Genomic DNA, 21,992 nt, shown 5'->3' on the forward strand with positions numbered 1-21,992 from the left:
TCCATCATAATACATTAATGCCACAGAACAAAGCACATTAACCCAGGTGGATGCTATTTCTGCTGATAATGGAGTCCCAGGAGGGATGAATAAGGATAAAAGCAGATTTTTACTTTTTTATCCAGCTAATTCTTAGGGAAATATAATCAGCCAAATCATAGCAGCCCTAAAAGGACTATGTACTACTGTAAAAGGTCCTGGCATTAAATGGGGAGTGTTACAAGACCTATGGGCCCTTCCTTAGATGACTGCATACTTAGGTTACTTTAAGTTTGCTAACTGTCTGCGTGTCACAAAAAACCTCTCCACATTTACTGGGAACATTCCTGTAACCCAAACAGGTTTCTTAGAGTATGAGCCAGGAAGCCTTTTAAAATGCTGGCATCTAAACACAGTACTCGCCTTGAATTGTAACTTCAAGTTAATACGAACAATACCATACAATGTACAGTGCAGCAGCATTTCAGAAATGCAAAGTTCTCTAATGCAAATGACATCTCACAGTCGTCATTTGTTTACATGCATCGACTAAAATTTGAGCAGCCAGCCAGCTGGAGCAGAAATAGGACATAAGAGTGTATACTTGTGCAGTGGTACGTGCAGGTAAGGTTCATATGAAATAAAGTAGTCATTCTTAAGCCATGAACAATGGTGTACATAGTCATTCTTGTTCCCATGTTTGTTTGTTTTTGATATAATTATACCCATACTTGCCAATTCCCGAAAGGGGGCGTGACTGGAGGGCGGGAAGGGGTGGGGCGAGGCCAATCGCGTAATTTTGTCCCCGCCCCCGGGGCCAAAATTACGCGATTGGCCTCGGCCCGCCCCATCCCGCCCTCCAAAATGGCGTGATTCACAGAGAATCGCGTCAAATGACGCGATTCTCGGTGATATCCAGGATCCAGGAGAAATGCTAGCTCGCCCGGGGGCCCGGGAGACTGACCCGAATTTCGGGAGTCTCCCGGACTTTCCGGGAGAGTTGGCAAGTATGATTATACCTGATGTGCTTCAGCAACAGACAGATTTTTAATTCTGTCCAAATTGATTCAGATCCAACTGGATAAGATTTTGATTGGACATAATGGTCTTCTGATTGTGTATATGTGCAACAATAAAGGTCTACATGGCTTAAGACTGACCAAATTGGTCAACATCAGTGTGTGCTTGGACAGCTTTACATGTAACTAGCAGACCTAGATATTATCTAGGTTGGGGTATTACCAACCAAGCTGGTGATACAATGGTGATTTGCCGAGACTGGCCTAGTGTGGAAAATTATGATCCTAGCCCTGAAGCTACTGTTCTCAAGAGGCAAGCATTGTTTTATATATTTTGGACAGTTTAATAACATTTGGGGGCAGATTTACTAAACCTTCTAAAAACAAAAAAGTGGAGGTATTGCCCATAGCAACCAATCATATTCTAGCTATCATTTTCTAGAATGTACTAGATAAATGGTAGCTGGAATCTGATTGGTTGCCATGGGCAACACCTCAACTTTTACTTTTTAGAAGGTTTAGTAAATCAACCCCTGCCTCAGAACACTTATTGTGGATTTATTTTGCTATTAATCTATATAAGCGACAGGCACCCTGAAACACATTAGAGGCCTCATGGGTGACAGACCCTCTAGCCTTCATATGGACCACACAAGACCCTTAGGTCTAGATTTACTAAACTACGGGTTTGGAAAAGTGGAGATGTTGCCTATAGCAACCAATCAGATTATAGCTTTCATTTATTTAGTGCATTCTACAAAATGACAGCTAGAATCTGATTGGTTGCTATAGGCAACATCTCTACTTTTTCAAACCCGCAGTTTAGTAAATATACCCCTTAGTCTGAGTAATAAGTTACAACAATACATTTAATCAAAGAAAGAGACAACTATCTGTAATAACTTATTAGCAGGTATTGTTACAAGCTATACAAATAAATCGGACACTAAAAGAAGGAAGGAGCTGGGGCCACATCGCTGATCTATACGGCCTTACTTGCTAAACACAAACACATTTTAAATAAAATGAGCACATTTATGTGACCTTTATTCTAGTTTATGTTGTGACAGATCTCACCATAGTAAATGATTCATTATACAAGAGACAAGTGATTAGTGGAAAGGGCGACACTCCTGGTATGTGGAGCTATAGGCATGGGCATCCTGACCTAAAGTCTGACCCAGCCTGGAGAAGTCTTGTACAGTATTCTCAAGCTACGTTACTGGAGCTTCCTATCTGTAACAGCTGCCACAGACCTGTGTCGGATTGCATGTTCTGCCTCTATGTCTTCCAAGTGAAACTCAGCCCATGGGTCTGGCATCTGCTTAGCTTTCTGGATGGCATGTTTCCAAGCTTCCTGTGGATAGCAAAGGATATTTAATTAGTATTGCAGTCTGGACCAAATGTTAATACGGACATGAGAATGAAAATTCAATGTGGTTGCAAGGATCACACCTAGGTCAATGCAGCGTTCTTAAATGGAATGGTGTCTAGATGAAGAAACGCTTAACAAACGGAGATTAACAGTGTCCTTTATGGAATGAAAATAATAATAATGCCTTGTCTGACTGGAGAAATTTATTCTGCAAACCTAGGGCCCGATTCATTAAGGATCTTAACTTAAGAAACTTCTTATTTCAGTCTCCTGGACAAAACCATCTTACAATGCAAGGGGTGCAAATTAGTATTCTGTTTTGCACATAAGTTAAATACTGACTGTTTTTTCATGTAGCACACAAATATCAACTTTAAATTTCAGTGTACAAATAAGTTATCAAGTATTTGTGTGCTACATGAAAAAACAGGCAGTATTTAACGTATGTGCAAAACAGAAGACTAATTTGCACTCATAATAAAAACTCTAGTTAAACTGGAAGTAGTGATTAGGAACTAAGGGCCTGATTCATAAAGGATCTTAAATGAAGAGGATCCTTATTTCAGTCTCCTGGACAAAACCATGTTACAATGGAAGAGGTGCAAATGTGTGTTCTGTTTTGCACATAAGTTAAATACTGACTGTTTTTTTCATGTAACACACACATATCAACTTTCAGTGTACAAATAAGCTATCAAGTTTTTGTGTGTTACATGAAAAAACAGTTAGTGTTTAACCCTTGTGCAAAACACACATTTGCACCCCTTCCATTGTAACATGGTTTTGTCCAGGAGACTGAAACAAGGATCCTCTTCATTTAAGATCCTTAAGGAATCAGGCCCTAAATTACAATTGTTGCATTGGAACATGCAATAGAAACAAATGAATTGTGATTAAACCAGTGTGAATAACATGAGCTTATGACACATTCCCCAGCTGTATGATGTGAAATGCAATACATATTATAAAGACACAAGATACAGTATACAGGAAATGACTAGACCAAGAAGGCAGTATATTCAGGACCTATATTCTATGTGCTCAGAATAAATATGAAATATAAAATAAAGGTAAAATAAATACATTATGTAAATTCAATTATAATTAGAATGTCTAAATCTTTTACTTATAACAAAAAGGTAAGAGCAAGAAAATCAAACAATTTCATTAGCATTTTTAGACGTTTACTAAGAATTTGTGAATAGTGGTTAAAGCACAGAGAATTAGGCACCATATACAAATATACTCTCAAGATTTGTTATAGAAGGGATACAATGTCCAAATTTGAAAAAAAAAAACACATACCCGACCTCGATCAGTCAAGCAGCCATGCTTAAAATAGCGGTGTTTGTCATTCTAGGAAATGCATGAAAACCATTAATGGACCATCACCAAAGGCAACCCGTAATACGAACAACACAACAAAGGGAAAATCACTGCCTAGTGTGTGATTACCACCTGCATCAGTAAGATGAAAACGTCTCTGGTTAATGCAGGACCCTTGTGGAAAACACACACTAAAGACTTGCTTTGATTCCAGACATGCCATGCATAATCTAATCTAATTGTAAATAGCAACACCAGCATTACAAGGGAAATTCAACCTAGCCGTTCTTTTTATCATTAATATTACTGTAGGATTGTTAAACACGTTTTCACCTTTTAAAATATACTTGTGTAAAGTTATCCTCCACCTCTTACCTGAACTAAGGGGGACCCTCCCCTGGAATCACCTTCCTCAGCAGTCCGATAAAACAATGGGACTTCTTAAGTGAACCCAAGATTGCACAGGAAGAAGGTCCCAGGGGAAGGTCCTCCTAAATTTAGGTAAGGCAGGTGTATTGCTTGTACAAAAACTGTTAAAAAGGTAGAATTGGCCTTTAATAAGATGTTATTTTACCCCTATGTCAAAATACAAAAATACATTTATTCCTGTGCTGCAATGACATGCATGTTGGTTAGATTGACTTTCATGCTGTATGGGGTAAGATCTGCGCATCCCCTATGGAGTATTGTGATCTCCTGCTGCCTATCTGGGGTATACAAGTTTTCTCTTCATTTTTATGAGGTTGTTTTGCCAGTCCTGGGTGCAATGAGTGTATATGTGGTATGTTTAGATAAACGAGATTAATACTAACACTGTGATCCTCTTATCACATATGCTTTGTTAAGGTGTGGGTTTCCTAGACAGTAATATATATGACGTAGTAGATATAATACAATGTTTACTGACTTGTAATAAAGCAATTTGTGTACATACAGTGCATTATCATTTGAGTGTGAATCCCAACAAAGATTAGTAAATTATTTTACTGTGACTCATATAGGTTTTGTTAAAATGTGGGTTTCATCAACAATATATTCAAACGTAATAGAGAGAAACAGGAACACTGCAAAGTATTTCCCCCCCCTTTTTGGCTTGATATCCATGTTTCTCCTGTTTGTGCTGTGTGTGCTAATAAAGTTAAGGAAGCAAGAATTGTTTTGACTGAACTCTGGCATCTGCCATTGCCCTGTGTCACATGACTCATGCTCTTAAAACCTGCAGGCTAGTTTGGGTGGTTTTGGCAGAGGTTCACATTTCTGTAACACCTCTATGTGTCATACTAGCACAATTTGACAGAATTCAACAGAAGTGGAATAACTAATAGCAACCCGCTTCCATGCTCTTACTAACAGGTCTGGCCACGCCATCACATGCTTTAGTATATCCCCCTTGAACCAGTCTATTTTTGAACTATTTTCCATTAATAACAAGTCAAAAAATGTGACATTTTAAATGTGCCATCCTGCCAGTGACAGACCAGACTGACATTTAGAAGCTTCATAATGGAAATGGTGGATTACACTCCCTAACTCTAATCTCCCAGCCAAAGCTGTCAATGGCAACTAGCGGGAGCAATGAAAGGACCCGGAACCATTTTGTTTGATTCCTTGCACCACACAATGTCACAGGAAATCCTGGTGTCTGGCACTTGATAAGAATAATCAGCTATCCCATGCTAGGCATTACCATTAGATCCACGCTGGCATGGATCTAATCCGATTGATTGTTGTTATTAAATAAAACAGTTTGCATTGGATCTAACAGTATTATACAGCATAGAGTAATAGAATACTTAATTACTTTAATTTTATTGAGGAGTGCATCTTATAAAACACTGACATTTGGGGTCACATACAGACCCCTTTTAAAGGTTGTGATCTTTGAGGGAGAGAGGCATCAATGGTGAAATAAAGCAATTGCTATGAGGCTTTTGGGAGCCACAGAATTGCAGGAGATATGCTGGGATTGTAGTTTGTATTACACTTTTCCAGTAGTTTGGAGCATTGCAGAATATGGGACTGAGGCTGAGTTTAGGAGCAAAGCAAAGAAAAGGAGCATACTTGCACCTTGGCAAAACCATGTTGCATTAGACAGGTAGGTAAATTTAAAATGTAGGGACAGATTTATAGTTGGGATACGGCATGTCATAGATGACCTTTAATTTCAGTGTAAAAATAATCCATAATCACATGGTATCCAGCGATACCATGTGCTATATTTTTATATCATCAGCTAAGTGGCACTGTTACTATTGCTATCTATGCAAGCAACATGGCAGATCCCACTCAGACTTGTTCATCTACAAATAATCAAGGAATGTGTGCACCTAATGAATGATGACCATGTGGCTTTTCAGTCTTGTGCAGCCGGTGGTCCTTACCTCCCCTGATTACCTCTACAGACTCTGTATTACAACATTTTTTTTTAACAATAGTTAACCAGCAAGCACATAGTTATAACATAAATAGGGCCTTGTATATGTACACACTTGGACAGCAGCACATCTACGGACTACAATATGATCAAGTGCCTTGCTAGTTCCTATAGTCCCCAGCAAAGTTCCTCTAGATATTTGGGTGTACAGAAATGGATACCAATAAATATATATATATTATATATACGCTTAGATTGTACGCTCCCTTGAGCAGGGCCATCTCTCCTCCTGTTTCCTGCACCTTTAACTCTGCTCTCCAGCTACCTTTCCCCCCACCCCTCTGGGGGTCTCCCCTTCATCCGCGCCCTTCCTCTTGGGCTCCGGCGCCTGCCGGTCTTCCCTCCCCCCTCTCTCTTGCTGTGCTTTGAGCTTACTGAGTTACTGTGCTTATTGTTTACTGTACCGTGCCGTCCCACCTTGTATTGTACTTGTTTGTCCCTGTACGGCGCTACGGACACTGAGTGGCGCCTTATAAATAAAAATTAATAATAATAATAATAATAATAATAATAATATTAAACCTTATAATTTCTGGCATGGATACCAATATTTTAACGTGAACCATTAACCCTGTGGACACCAGAGCAGTCTCCTAGCAGAAAACCCCTTCCAGAAATTAAAATAAATCAGAATATTTGTGAGACTCTTTCCTTAATGGGTACTGAAACATTATGTATACTGAAAATATGCTTTGGCTGGATCTTTAACTTGAATAAAGGAAGAGAATTTCAATTTTCAAATGATGTGTTGTTTTGTAATGGGAAGCACATTTGTTCAATGGAAACACTTAAATCATATGGCATTTTCTCATATTACTAACCGCAGCTATACAGATAAATTTGTCTCCTTTAGGTGAAGAATATTTTAGGTTTTACTAATTATACAAACATACAATGAAAATAAACATAATTTTACAAATAGGATGCATTATATGGCTTCCATATTGTTTGCAGTGTGCTACAAGCCAAATAAAAGTTGTTATGAACAACCAAAGAGGTATTAACAGGCTTTCATGTATTTTCTTGGATAAACGAGGGTGGGGTAACTTCAGTTAGGTGTATAATTACAAGTACAAGCAACTAATCCTCAATTATCGCTGAACTAGATTGTGCATAATCCACATAGGCTAATCTGCCACCTTTTACTGTTTTACCAGATTATAAGGCATCAAGGACCTCATTTAGAGGCGGACGCAAAGTCTGTTTTAGACGCATCCAACCAAAAAACACTACCACGCATGTGCAGAAAGCACCAAATTCGCCTGCATCTTGGACGCTATTAACACTTGCGACTCACTACGAGACAATGGGAGGAACACGGAATTGTGAAGGTGTGACCATGTAAATAAATCCTAGTCGCAGTGAGGCACAGACGCAACACACGTCAATACAGGGCTAAAGCTGTACAGCAGGAATTAGGTGCTGCAAGCGGTTAGCTACCTGCAGGAACTGCTCGCAGCTCAATAGGGTTTTAAGAGTGGGATACAACTGGGGTTGCTTGCCACTCGTAATACCCTACCAAGCTGCGGCACACTCCCCCTCCTACACTTCTTAAACGGACTTTGCGTCCGACTCTAAATGAGGTCCCAAATCTGAATAAATACCCCAAACTACAAGGTGTTATATGCTTAAAATGTTTTATTATTTTGCTTAATGGACTAAAAAAAACAATTTGTTTGAAATGCATATTTTAAGTAGGTCAGGCACCTGCATACCACGGGGGCAGCCATTTTGTTTCAGTAGGCAGCCTATCAACTCACTAGGAATCGATGACATCGCACAGACACTTTGTGCCTTATTTTTCAGCGAAACTTAAATGGTCATCCCACAAAAATGGCTGCCTCTATGGAGTGGAGGTATAGTAGGGGGCTTTTGAGAAGCAAAACTATGATCTGGTCATTCACTGCTCATGAAAATGGTCACGGTCGCTTTCCCAGCTCCATAAATTGCAAACACGCACTTCAACCTAGCTGTTCTGTGTTTTGTTGTTTGCACAATGGATGGGAAACGTGTGGAGTGTTTGATGCAGTATTAAGCCAGTGATCTTTAACCTCTGTAAGACGCTGGGGGATGCTCCTGAGGAACTAGTTTTAGCTGGCTGCATTTAGACATAATTCCCTCTTTATCAATGTGCAGCTTCCCTTATGCACCAGAAGCCCTTCTGTCACCAGAATAGCTCATGTGACCACTACCCCTTCAGGGCAACACCAATGGTACTCAAAGGGGAAGGTTTCTGAAAACTGCTCCATAGCTATCTATAAATTTGTGAGCAGGCTTACCTCTGACTATTTGTTAATACCAGGTTCTGTTTTACTACTGTGCTGGTTTGTCCCCTATTTTAAAGCCTTGTGCGGTACACTGGCCCTATATATATATATATATATATATATATATATATATATATATATATATATATATATATAAATAAATAAATAAATAAATAAATGTAAATGGAAAAAAAAAAGGTAACTATGCAGAAATGGTGATGTTGCCCATAGCAACCAATAACATTACAGTTGTCATTTCTTATTGAACATTTCAGAACAGTGATAGGCAACAGGCGATCCTCTGAGCCTTCACCTGCGACCCCCAGATCCATCTTGTTTTATTGACATATTTGTTTGTTACAGCTTGTAACACTTGTTTAAAATGCCTGCTGATACGTGTCAGACTGGTGTCTCTTTCTTTGATTAAATGTATTGTTTTAACTTATTACTGAGATTAAGTGTAGTGTGCGGCCCCTATGAAGGTTACAGGGCTGTCCATGTGGCCCCTGTAGTGTATCAGGTTGTCTTTCATTGTTTTAGATAATAAAAACGTAACAGTTTGACTGGTCTTTTCACACACAAGGGGGTAAAAATGTATCAAGCTGCAGGTTTGAAAAGTGGAGATGTTGCCTATAGCAACCAATCAGATTTCAGTTATCACATACTTGCCAACTCTCCCTGAATGTCAGGGAGACTCCCTGAAATAGGGGTGATCTCCCTCACTCTCTGAAGAGTCTGGCATTCTCCCTGATGCTGAGCCAGTAAAAGACGTGGTTGGCTTCGCCATCTGTGGCATGATGACACAGTTCAGAAATTGTGTCCTATGTCCATGTATTGATGCCTATGGAGGTGGCCATTTTCATGGAGACCAAGATTTAATCAAAGACTTACAGGTAAGGCAACATGACTTCAGTAATGGAGACAGAAATGTAAAAGACACTTCAGTCTCTAAAGATTCATTAGCTGCTTTTCTTTAATGCATAGTTGCCTACTCTCCCAGAATGTCTGGGAGACTCCCGCATTTCTAGGAGAGCAGGGCAACCTCCTGGTTCTAGCCCCCGCAATAGATAAATGGCAGGGGTAGGGCTTAATGATGCAACTATTATGTTATCTTAGCCCCACTCCCTGCTGTAATTGGCCAAAATTGTGACAATCATTTAGAGGCGGGGCCAAAATGATGTGATTCGTCAAGCCCCACCCCCGCACACCCACCTCCCCCCGGGATCTCCCTGAAGCCAACGAGGAAAAGTTGGCAAGTATGAGTCATCATTTATTTAGTACATTCTACAAAATGATAGCTAGAATCTGACTGGTTGCTATTGGCAACATCTCCACATTTCAAACCTGCAAGTAACTCGCCATGGCCATCAAATGAAATCAAAATGAGTTTAAACCCTATAAATATTTTTTTTTTACCTCAATGCCTACCCGATTACAATTTTAAACCTGCTCAAATGACAATAAGCCATTAATTTATTTTGAGAAATACTGATCTTACGATATCATCATTATCATTAAAACTATGTAAAAAAAATTTTTAAAAAATCTACTAAATAAAAATATGGACGTACAATGTATGTCATTATTGTTTCCAACAAAATAACCAGATTTTTAGCAGAGATCGTTTATATTGATGCAATACACCAGAGCCGTAACTTAGAATTTTAGCGCCTGGGGCGAGAAAGACAAATGCCGCCCCCCTAGCCCTCAATTTTAACCAACTTAACCTAAAATATTTCTAAATTGCACCCCCCTTCATCGTTGCGCCCTGGGCAGTCGCCCCTGTCGCACCGCCCTAGTTACGGCCCTGCAATACACCAATTAGACACATTTCATGACAGAGATGTTTGTCTGGTTTGGAATTGTCCACTTATATTTTTACTGTCTTAAAGAAGTTTCCCCCCTTCAAATCAGGGGAGGGCTAGCAAATTTTAGCCAGGGCGGGGTGGGGGGCAAGGTAGCCCGCTGCCCTGCTTCAAATATATTACTAACCCCCTCCCCTTCCAATGATAGTAGCCAGATTTTTGGAGATGCTTACTTCTCTGCATAGCAGGTCAATCTGGACACAGTAGCCGTACCTGAAAGCGTCAGATTTCTCCTGCTACGGAGACAGGCAAACAGCACCAGAGGTCCAAGCTATATGAAAAAGTTGTGAACCGCTGAATAGCGTGAGTGGTGGGGATCTGAAGGGAAAGACCCTCATCAAAGTGCGGTTTGATTTTGATTAGTGTGGAAAACCCCTTTAATTTGGTCTAAATTAATCAAAGGATGTGAAATGCAAGTTTTATATCAACTAATTTAATGAGTTCAGGTTAATTCAGCCAGAAAGTAAATGGGAAATCTCGCATCAGACAAAATGACTTCCTCGTGAAATAGGTCATGTTGGGATATCAGCTGATGGCAAACAATGAACTTATGAACTGCAGGTTAAAGTCTATGTGCAGTGTATGTGGTCTGAGAACGCTTTAAAAATATCTGGACGCAATGTATGGAAAACATCTGGTCTGTGTCACAGTGAAGATCACTGATGGAGTCTGTACTTCAAGTATGACACATTTATATGATTACAGAGCGGCTAGATCTGGTATTGGGTATCTGTGTCTGTTTTACATGAGAGAGGACTGAGAATGTCGCTAAACATGTATAATCTGATTAAGGAGACTTTTAATTTCTGATAATAAAGCTATAAAAGAGTCAGGTTTAATTTCATACAGATCCTTGTCTTTGTGGCTGCAGGCAGCAATCGTATGGTCACGTGATCATTACACACCGAGCAACTAACACAGCCACAGTACACAGGTAGAATGTCACAGGAAGAACCCTCAACACAAGTTAGCCATAGACAAATTCATCCAATTAATGCGATATGCACTACCAATGATACAGACATATATATATATATATATATATATATATATATATATATATACACACACTTTTTTTTTCTTTTCTTCTGCTCTCCCAAAATTTAGTGTGGTAACCCAAGTTAGTAAATTTATTTTCACTGACCTGCTTCTTCCCGTTAGTGGGGCCATGGGTACTTCACACTTAGGAATTTTTTACCGAGCTTCATGCTCGCAGCTGCTTATTGATCCATGCAGTCACACCCACATAGGCAGTAGCACAGCACCAGCTTTTGGCCAGTGCTTTTATTACATAAATTAAGGCGCTCAGCGAAAAATTCTTTCAGTGTGCAGTTCCACTAAGGAGATGGAGCAGGTTTAACGTGTCACTGGGATTGGAAAATTAAGAAAAGGTGCTTTATTTTTATTCCCATTTTTGTTATCAATTGAATAAGCTTAATTCTGCACCCTTCCGTTACCAAATATGGAGACCAAATGCAGCTCTAGGAACTGTAATCCACATTTCAGGTGGTAATAGGATGTGCCAGATCTGAGAAGCAGCGAAAGTCAATATCCCTTTTTAAATTAAAATGTCTGATCTGTAACATGGGGCCTGATTCATTGACAAACACAAAAAGAACGTAATGTGCGTATTTTTTACAAACGCACATACATCAGGTATATACATGTCCGTAATTAACAAGGACCGGATCTGATGATACCTCTGTTAACGAATATAGGTCTATGTCCTCTCTGCTGTAACAGACAGGACACTGCAGGAAACGTCATATGTGTATATATGAAGTCACAAAAGAACACGCAGAAAAAAAAAAAATCAGTTAAAGTCACCTGTTAATAATTTAGGCATTAATCACAAAACATTAAAAATGTAAAAAAAAATAAAAAATAAAATATGTTTATCAGGATGTTCTTAGGGGGGGTATTCAATTGTTCCTCCGGGCGCCGCCAGAACGAGCGCGTTAAAACTATTACCGTTTATACAGTAATATTGCGCGTAATTACCGTTCATACGGTAATTTACTCGCTCAATTTCAGTTCGCTGCTCAGGGAGCTGAAATTGAGCGAGTAATTACCGTATAAACGGTAATAGTTTTAACGCGCTCGTTCCGGCGGCGCAGGGAGGAACAATTGAATACCCCCCCTAAATGTCTGCGGTACATAAAATACATTTTTAGAGCTACTCCTGATTGCAAACACAAGTTCTAACATGCATACACAGCTATCATCACTAGTAATCAGGACTTACAGCAGACTTGTAGCTGATGCAATTGTTACATCTGAAAATCACGTACCTTTGAGATGTCAAGAGCTTGAATCGTGCGCTTGAGTTTAATGTAAATTAACTACGTGCATCGGCCCCCCTCCCCCCCTGTAAGCTATCGGAAGTGTCCTTTGCGCTCCTAGATGTTCTGGAAGCTGCTGCACTCTGTGATGTAATTGTGCACATTATACGCAACATATCGCCATTTACACTCCTTAATGAATCAGGCCCATAATCTAGTTATTATTATTACAGGTCTGTCCTGTGAGATCATGTAACTGACCTACAGTTCACCTTTGCTGTTGATGACGACTGGTCTGCAATAGGCTGGTACCTAACCCAGTGAGAGCAAGCACGGTGGCTTTGTCATTTTAAATAGTAATAGCAGCCATACTAATTTACATGCATTTAAACCACGGAAAAGGAGAATTTACCAAGAGGTTACCCCAATTCTCCAAATAAGGTGTGACACACTAGAGACCATGGAGCCCCCAAAATGATCAGATTATATAACCTTTCTCTGTTTTATGAATTGGTCTCTCCTAATTGTAGCAGTACACATCTCTATCTCCCTATATACTGGGCGCAGATGTTGTTGGTTGTCATGTAAAGGAAATGTCTTTGTCTGAGTGGCATCTGATTAAAGACCTTGTGCGATAGCCGACTGCGGAGCTTTAAAACAGGTCAGATATGTTGCACTGTCAACTGTGTTTACAAAGCTCCAACACGTAGGGAAATAAAATAGTTACCCACGTTCCCAGGAAAGTCATTACCCAAGTTCTCCCAAACAGTACAATTATCTAAACTCTATTCTAGTTAGAAATACCGTTTAAAGGCTACAAAGATAAAGCTGTGATAAGAACTCACTGGCAACAGAGTCTTAATGCAGGGATGGTCTGAAGACATTTCCAAATAGTACAGTTAGAAATCAGCATTTGCATCCAGTAACTTATTGAGACAAACCTTGAAACTGAAGGAGGTCCTAGGAGAGGAGCTGGTCCCATATTCCGTTTCCTTTGTCAACTTGCCAAAAAAGCAGGTCTTCTTGTTCTTCTTCTCCTGCTGTGATGAGGGGTCATCTGTGATAGGACAGATGATGTAGTTCTCCTCTTCGTCACTGTCAGCCTTGTTGTAATCTGAGCAGCGGTCTTTCAGCACGTGGGAGTTATCCAGACCCTCCATGCTAAAGATGAGATCTTCGTCTGCCATTGTCTGTGGTAAGTAGGGAGTATTCGCTGAATGACTGAAATAGCCAGACTGCTGCTGTAGAATAGCATTCAGGAGATGGCCTGCAAACCAATATACACCGACAGTAAGCCACAAACCTGCCACCCAGGGACATATAATCCCCATCAACACAACATCACATTGCGATATAACCTCACGTGATATTACTGAGACGGGCAATAGTCATCATCTTGGGACTGATTCATTAAGGATCTTCACTTGAGAAACTTCTTATTTCAGTCTCCTGGACAAAACCATGTTACAATGCAAGGGGTGCAAATTAGTATTCTGTTTTGCACATAAGTTAAATACTGCCTGTTTTTTCATGTAGCACACAAATATCAACTTTAAATTTCAGTGTACAAATAAGCTATCAAGTATTTGTGTGCTACATGAAAAAACAGGCAGTATTTAACTTATGTGCAAAACAGAACACTAAGTTGCACCCCTTGCATTGGAACATGGTTTTGTCCAGGAGACTGAAATAAGAAGTTTCTCAAGTTAAGATCCTTAATGAATCAGGCCCCTTGTGTTGTTTTTTTAACAACAGTTTTTCAATGTTAGTAAGCAGCCATTTTGTTCTGCAAAATGGTTTCCCAGGGAAACAATATGGGTCGTCCCTAAATGGTGCTGTATCACAAAGCAGATAGCGTCTTTCTGTCCTTTTTCAAGTACAGTTTAGAAAGTGGAAGCAAATATGTGATTGCCACCTTTACCGTAGTTACCAGTTGTGACTAATCTTGATGAGTATAGGTAGGCTACTCTACTTTTTACATATATTTGTAATTATTGCCAAAGTTAAGCAAGCATGAACTTATTTTTCATGACAATCTGGCCACTGGATGGTGCTGTTTGACTGGGGTCTGTGAAAGATATTACATTCCATATTGGCAGACTGATACCAAGATGTAGAAGTGTTTTTACATAAAGACAAATGAAAGTAATTTGTTTGTATAGTTTATATTTCCTATTTAATGCACAATGAATAACATATAATACAGTTTACTTATACAATGCAGTTAAGGGAGATTAATAAAAGCAATTAAGTAAAAAACTCAAATTCTGGCAGAATTTCCCTTTACAGTCTACTGATGTATAGAAACTGACATATGAGTATTTATTACAAAATAGTTTCTTAGCTGTACACTAAATATAATGGAGATGGAACTTTTTTCAACGCCTCTCCTCCCAATGCTACATAGTCGAGTGACAGCTGAACGGTATATGTTAGATTTGCAAAAAGGAATTCTGCAGTAATGTGAGAGTGGACAGAACTGCCTCAGATTCATAAACAAAATGTGAACAGTGAGCTCCATGCAGAAAAACCATGAACCGTCAGCAACACACTGGTGGATGGATCAAAGTCAAACTTGGATGAGCCAACGTGTGGCTCTCCGGCATTCATTGAACTGGAAGTCTCACCCTGCCCTGCTAGCCATTGGCATGGCCGTCTAAGTGAGCCACTGGAACGCAGGTAGACAGTGTCTAGTTACAGCAGATCAGGTACTGTCACAGCTCCCAGCACTGCTGTCATTTGCTGGCTATTTTAAAGCTTTGAACTGTCTGCCAATCAGAGCACAGTTTGTCAGTAGACACTGTTATGATTGGCAGACATTCAAATTTCCACAGCAGTCCAAACCAATCACTGCAGATTAAGTCTAGCAGAGTATGAACGTGGTAACAGTATTATTACCACTACATTTATAACAGTGTCTTCATCATCACTGTCCAGGCCCGACCGTAATCTAGGTGACCTGCCAGGCCGATGATAGCTCAGTCCCTGGCTAGCATGTTTTCTATAGCGGCGCTTCTCACCCTACCAATATTTACACAACAATCAGTCAATTTTACATCATAATAATATAGCAATGATGTGCTTTGCTAAAGTCCAGAAAGTGCACCTTGTTGCCTGATCACAATGGAGGCAGCAATTTTGTGCACTTTTTGCTTCATGCATCAGTGATATCAAAACAGACACCGGTTTACAAAACCACTCTGAAGACCAATTAGCAAGGCCTTGACTAGGGCTGTGCGAAAGGGGCAAACGCCCAGGGCGGAACGCTGAAATGAGGCTCAGTTTATGAATATTTTAGGTTTATTTGGTTAAAACTGGCTAGGGGGGTGGATTTTTTCTTTCTCGCCCCAGGCACTAGAATTTTACGTTACGGCTCTGACAATTAGAATCAGATTTTGTAGGTACATGTTTATAAAGTAACATGGCATTTTTGCTTCAATTAACTAACACACTTGATTAATATTGGGCAAAAAAATCGTCAATACTCACTGTAGAGGATAGGGGTCTTGCACATGTGTGTATTGCCTGTGATGATCTATATCCGCTATGGTATATATATATATATAGTGAGCTTTTGAAAGAGCAGCTGTTATTTTGTAAAATAGTCTCATAAACAAACCGATAAAAGTAATACACAGAGAGATCTGAGGGGGTCTAAGTAAATATTGTAACAGTTAAGATGTCACTGCCAGGTAGCAGCTGGACCTTATGGTGAGATATTTTGCTTAGTAACATTTGGTTTCAATATTATTAAGCAATATTGCTGCATAACCAAATACCAAAAGCCCTATGTACAAAGACAAATGTTATGTTGTTTTGCATCTCAAAATAGCTCACTTCCATTTAGGTCACGTGTGTCTATACATATATGTGCAGAATATGAATCCATGTAAGATTAGTAAGAGCGGTAAAAGCTGCCCTTATTTCATTTCTAAACGCATAGCAACACAGTGTTATCCATCTGTGCTTGTTATTTTCAATGGATTTTCAATGAATAATGCTTGCCTTGTGAGAGCCTGGGGCTGGTAATCTGCAAGCTCTATTAATACAGAGTTGTTAGACTTGGCTCTTTGGGCTGTGATAGATATATATATATATATACATATACATATACACACACGTACATATTCATATACACACATACATACCATACATATAAACACATACATACATATATGTATCTATGTAAAATAGTTGCTTGCATCATTAACACATACTGAGTAAAATGAGATTACAAGGTGAATATCGACTGTTCTTTCTTCCTTTCTGTCCAACCATGTAGGCACCTTGCTCTATTTGTGGACCATCGGGTGTTTAAAAAAAAACAAAAAACACCCGATGGTCCACAAATAGATTACTGATCAAGTATTCCCCTTAGATTGTACGCTCCTTTGAGCAGGGCCTCCTCTCCTCCTGTTCTCCACCACCTTAACTCTGCTCTCCAGCTCCTTGTCTCCTCCGCGAGGTCCTCCTGCCCTTCTGCCCCTCTAGCTTCACCGCTGGGGGCTCTCACCTTTCATCTAGCTGTACTTTGATCTTCTGAGTTACTGTGCTTTTTGTTAACTGTACCGTGCTGTCTCACCCTGTATCGCGTCTCTGTATGTCCCTGTACGGCGCCACGGATACCTAGTGGCGCCTTATAAATAAAAACTAATAATAATAATAATAATATTCACCCGAGTGATCCTCCGATGAAAATGTTTAGTTCTGCTCTAACACAGTTCACCTTTATGTGAAAGCAGCACAGGGAAACGTATCCACAGTTGTATTACCGTGCGCCTAAGGCCTACGGGAACTATAGATTTATGATTTATTAGTAGCTAGGGTTTATTTTGTTTTGCGTAGTGGTGATTGAAAATGAAAACACCAATGTATCAGACCCGTTAGCGCAGCATTTATTTTCCATATATATAAACTGAACATTAATATTTTTAAAATGCTATATTTAAATCCTTAAATGGATGGACAAATGCTGTGTCTGACCAAGAGACATTATCATTTGGTATTTATGAGATGTTGCTGCAAATAGTGTGTGTGTATCTCAACAATAACAACACGTAGCTTAGGTGATATCATGTAAAATTGCCACATACACCAGCAAGCTATTTTCATGCTAATAACACATCCCTCCTTCCTGGCAGATTTCCCAGAATGCTGTGCGCACACCATGTGATCTGTATGTGTGGAGATTTGCATGAAGTGACTGCACTGCAAATTAAGTTGCGGTTTTAACTTAACATTTATTTTTGTAACAGTCTATACTGAAAATAACAAGAAATGTTTTAATGATAGTGTTTCTACATCAGGGTAGTCCAAGTTTTGCACAAGAATGGATGTACATTTATGTTATAGACACGTGTTCATAGTACTGATCCAATTTAAAATGATGTCATACCTCTACCGAGGTTCTCTGGGAAAACTGTATATTCTAAGCTTGCAGTCAGGGCCCTCTTTCCTCTTTGTCTGTTTGTTAATAGCCAGTCTTGTTTTCCTACTGTGGGTTACCAATTGCAAAACACTGAGGATTATGCTGGTGCTGTATGATAGATAGATAGATAGATAGATAGATAGATAGATAGATAGATAGATATATACATACAGCAGTGTATTTTAGTGTGTATATATATATATATATATATATATATATATATACACACACACTAAAAGAGTGATGCAGTCAGTGCTAGCTTCACCAACGTACGTAATTAATGCAATTTGGTAGTATTTGTCATTATGCTAATACACCCAGTACAGTTGGTCTTATAAAATAGTCGGAATATTATAGAATATGTGACCAGTGACATATTATGGTACAACTAAAATATATCACGAAGTGCTGCTAAAGTAGTGCAAAGGGGTTTCACATTAGGTGAAACATATTTATTGAAAAATCAGATTTTTTTTTTCCACCTTCTGAAACTGGAGGCAAAACAAGGCAGAAATTAACATATAAAAACATAATATAAAATTATTTATAGATATGCATCATTACTATGATAAAAAAGGGCACAAAATAATTACAGTCAGTAACCAATGTGATACAGGCGCAGAAGGGGCTTAGGGGCCACACAGACATAATAGTGGTATTACAGGGTTTTTATGAAATGGGAAATTCTGCTGCCCTACACTGTTTTACATAAATCCGCCACAATGTTTCCTAGCCAATGTTACAGAATAAATTCAAGGAAGACAAGGGGTGGACTGTCTTAAATGCAGTGAGGAAGAAATTATATTTGATATGTTTTGCATTATATAAGCCAAGTAATGTCATTTTTGCAGTTGAGGTGAATTGACTGGGAGGGTTGCCTTAATCCGTCCTTCTAAATGCCAAACTTAAAAGTGTTATATACACTGACATTAATTTCATGCAATTTAAGTTTCTAACCCTAGTACAAAGGATGTAATTGGGTCTAAAAATAGAACCCACTTTTCTTCATGATGCCATATCCACTAGCGTTCGGGGGTGTTGCATGTTTTCAGAACGCTTGTTCTTCCATTCCATTTACCACAAGTAGATGCATCGAAGAATCCTACAGTAACTTCCAAATACTTCAAAACATATTTGTGACTAATAGGCATATTTACTTGTTTTACTTTTTTAACACAAAAAAAGACAATCAGTAGAAGGCCTTTAAGAAGCAGTAATTAAACAAAAAATACTTTAAATCTTTTTTCTGTCTGTTCTGCATATCCCACCAACATAGCAACTGAACAACATGACAGAGAATTCTGCTGATGAATGTTTGTTTGTTTTCCTTGCCATGTGGCCAGTACATAACTAAGAAGGATGGCACCATCCCCTGCAGGCAACCTCAGCCTGACTATTTAATGCAATCTCACAACACACAGCTAAGGCATGCTTTCTTAATAACATAATATTATATAGATAGTTAAGGCATCATGCAAATGCAAACCACATTGGTGGATAAAAATAAAGATGGTTACTAATGTTTATATGCAAGTTTCCATATAATAAAAAACAAAGGACCAACAGTATGATCCAAATCATTCTTGCAGCCATAAAAGGCATTTATTGACTTCTGAACATTGTATATACATGTACATGTATATAGACACTCCTACTTTACAAGCCCGGCCCACTTAACAAAAACACACTCCTTATAAACACCCTTTTACATTATATACATTGTGTTTACTTATTATATATCTAATATATACATAAACATGCAGAATGGCTGCTGTGACTATTATTACAGTAAGCTTGGAATTATCAACCAATCCCTTGTCAGGGTCGACATTCCCATATGTTGAGGGATCAATTACTATTTTACTGATAAGTCTTTTTAATATGTCCATTGAATATCTTAGCAAAGCATGGTTGTATGAAAGACATCGCAGCTTATTAGCAGCCATTATATTCCAGTTATAAACAGATTTGTTTAGTACAGTAAAAACACAAAGCCAGCAAGTGTCTAGCTAGATGCACGTTTAATAATAGCATAGGTATAATCTTGCAAAGCAGACACATAACACAAGAAAATATCTCTTACCCTGCACAGATGGCACGCCCTAGGATAGCTTAGGGCTTGGGAGAAGGTTGGATATTAGGATATTAGGGTTTTGCTGTCTGGAAGCTTGCACACAATGAATGATCACAGTGCTATCCGCTTGTAGACTCGTGTTCAGTGGTCTCACGCTGCAATCCTCTCTCTGCAAGCCAACAAGGAAAAGCTATATAGAACCTGACACACAATTCCTGCTGTCTGCTAGCTCCTCCCCGTCGTCGCCCATTGGCCAACGCAACGTTCTCTGTCAATCATCTGGCTCTATGCGCACAGCTCTAGCAGGGGAGAAGGACCAAGATCAGAATGTTGTTCTGGGTTAATAAATTATACTTCTATACCTTATTTATCCTATTAGCGTGTTCTATATTTTTTTTGCAGCAAGTATGTCTCGTATGTATTGCAATACAAAAAATTGTAAAAGTTTTTTTGTACTTTTTTTTGTTTGGAAAAAAAACAGTAAAAGCTTAAAGGACTTAAAACGTAAATTTGTTTTTCATTTAAAAATACATACATTTCATCCATTATGAAAACTTTGATAATTACAGTTTAATCAGGAAAAATTAAAGAAGATTATGTAGGGAACATATTTTAATTATATGTATATAAAGCATAATAAGTATACACCATATTGAACAAACTGATGCAGAAAGTCTGTGGACAAAATGTTAATATATGCAAGCAAATTCTGCCCTTCTTCAGCCGAGTGAAGTTATAATTCTGTTTGGTGACCTGAGGTCTTTAACAAGTTGAAATTGGAATTTTGCAATGTGCCTAGTGTATCAGGTATAAATAACATCAGCTATTATTATAGCATCCACACTAACTCCCATCTTGCAGATTTACTCTGTGCTATTCCCCCTATTCGATTTATCTATAAGTCCTGTGATTTCCACCTAACATTGCCATATGTATTTTCTACACACTGCTGTATTAAACTACTCTTCCACTCTCTATTAATTTTCCACATTGACTAATGACTAACGATGTAATCCAGTCAGGGACAAAACGCAGGATTTCAAGATGGGGTTTCCAAATGCTTCATTTACAAACCAAAGTTTTTTGGGGGGCAGTCGAAAACACTCCTTAAGTGCACACCTGCACCCTACTGCAGAGCCGTAACTAGGCAATTTACTGTCCTGGGCAAGAGAGAACACTGGCACCCCCCATTTTGGTGATAGTAGATGCTGACCCAAAGTGGTGATGCCTACTGTGAGGAGCGTTTATAAGCGTTGTACTGATCTCCAACTCTGTTTGGAAAAGAGACAGGTACTATTTACGTCCTGGAAAGCCGAGCAATAAGTGAATACTCTAGGCCTCCCTCCCCCCCTACTAGCCGGGCATTTAATCAATAGCACACATATTAAATAATTACACCCCCCAGTCATCCCATAATTAAATTAATAGCATTTTTGTTTAATAAATAGTCCTTTTTTCCCCAACCAGCACCAAAATTATATAGCATTTACATTTATTAAATATGTCTATTTCTCCACAACCAGCACCGACATTACATTAATAGCACCCACGTTTAATATTTAGGCCTCTTTCCCCCATTTACTTGTGTATGTGTATACACAGCTACAACGATACTGTGCAATTTTTCCAGTCAAGCAGATTTAGTGTAGTTGCATGTGCTTTCAATAGGTAGGAAAGTAGATAGACAGATAGATAGGAAATAAAAGACAGATTAATACAAGATAGCTAGATACCAGCAGCATATAGTGTTCCACATTGCAGTCTATAGTATACAGCAGAGCATAAGTGTGCAGCAGAGATTTGATCCTGTTATGGCTGGCAGCACATGGTATTGCTTCCAAGGGCCGGTAAGTTGCACTTATATTAAGTTTATCCTTTGCTCAATGAAGATGGTATTATTATTCTTACTATACTGAAACAACATGATGTTGCTGTAACCGATC

General features: G+C 38.9%; 1 protein-coding gene across 4 annotated transcripts in view; it reads right to left on the bottom strand.

Annotated features, from left to right (window-relative positions):
- EEF2K (eukaryotic elongation factor 2 kinase) overlaps positions 1-20,267 on the bottom strand; it is a 58,059-nt gene extending 37,792 nt beyond the window's left edge. For 2 of the 4 annotated variants that reach the window (XM_075179702.1, XM_075179700.1), the window contains exons 1-4: positions 20,059-20,267; positions 13,489-13,814; positions 3,679-3,729; positions 2,255-2,355 (exon numbers count right to left, since the gene is read on the bottom strand). In XM_075179702.1, the coding sequence (XP_075035803.1) occupies positions 2,255-2,355; positions 3,679-3,729; positions 13,489-13,734 (398 nt within the window). In that variant the 5' untranslated portion in view covers positions 13,735-13,814; positions 20,059-20,267. The remainder of the gene's footprint in view (positions 1-2,254; positions 2,356-3,678; positions 3,730-13,488; positions 13,815-20,058) is intronic. The other 2 variants (XM_075179701.1, XM_075179703.1) reach the window with 2 other exon arrangements.
- Positions 20,268-21,992: the final 1,725 nt, after the last annotated feature.

This window comes from Mixophyes fleayi, chromosome 7, assembly GCF_038048845.1.
Source record: "Mixophyes fleayi isolate aMixFle1 chromosome 7, aMixFle1.hap1, whole genome shotgun sequence".
Lineage (NCBI taxonomy): Eukaryota > Metazoa > Chordata > Amphibia > Anura > Limnodynastidae > Mixophyes > Mixophyes fleayi.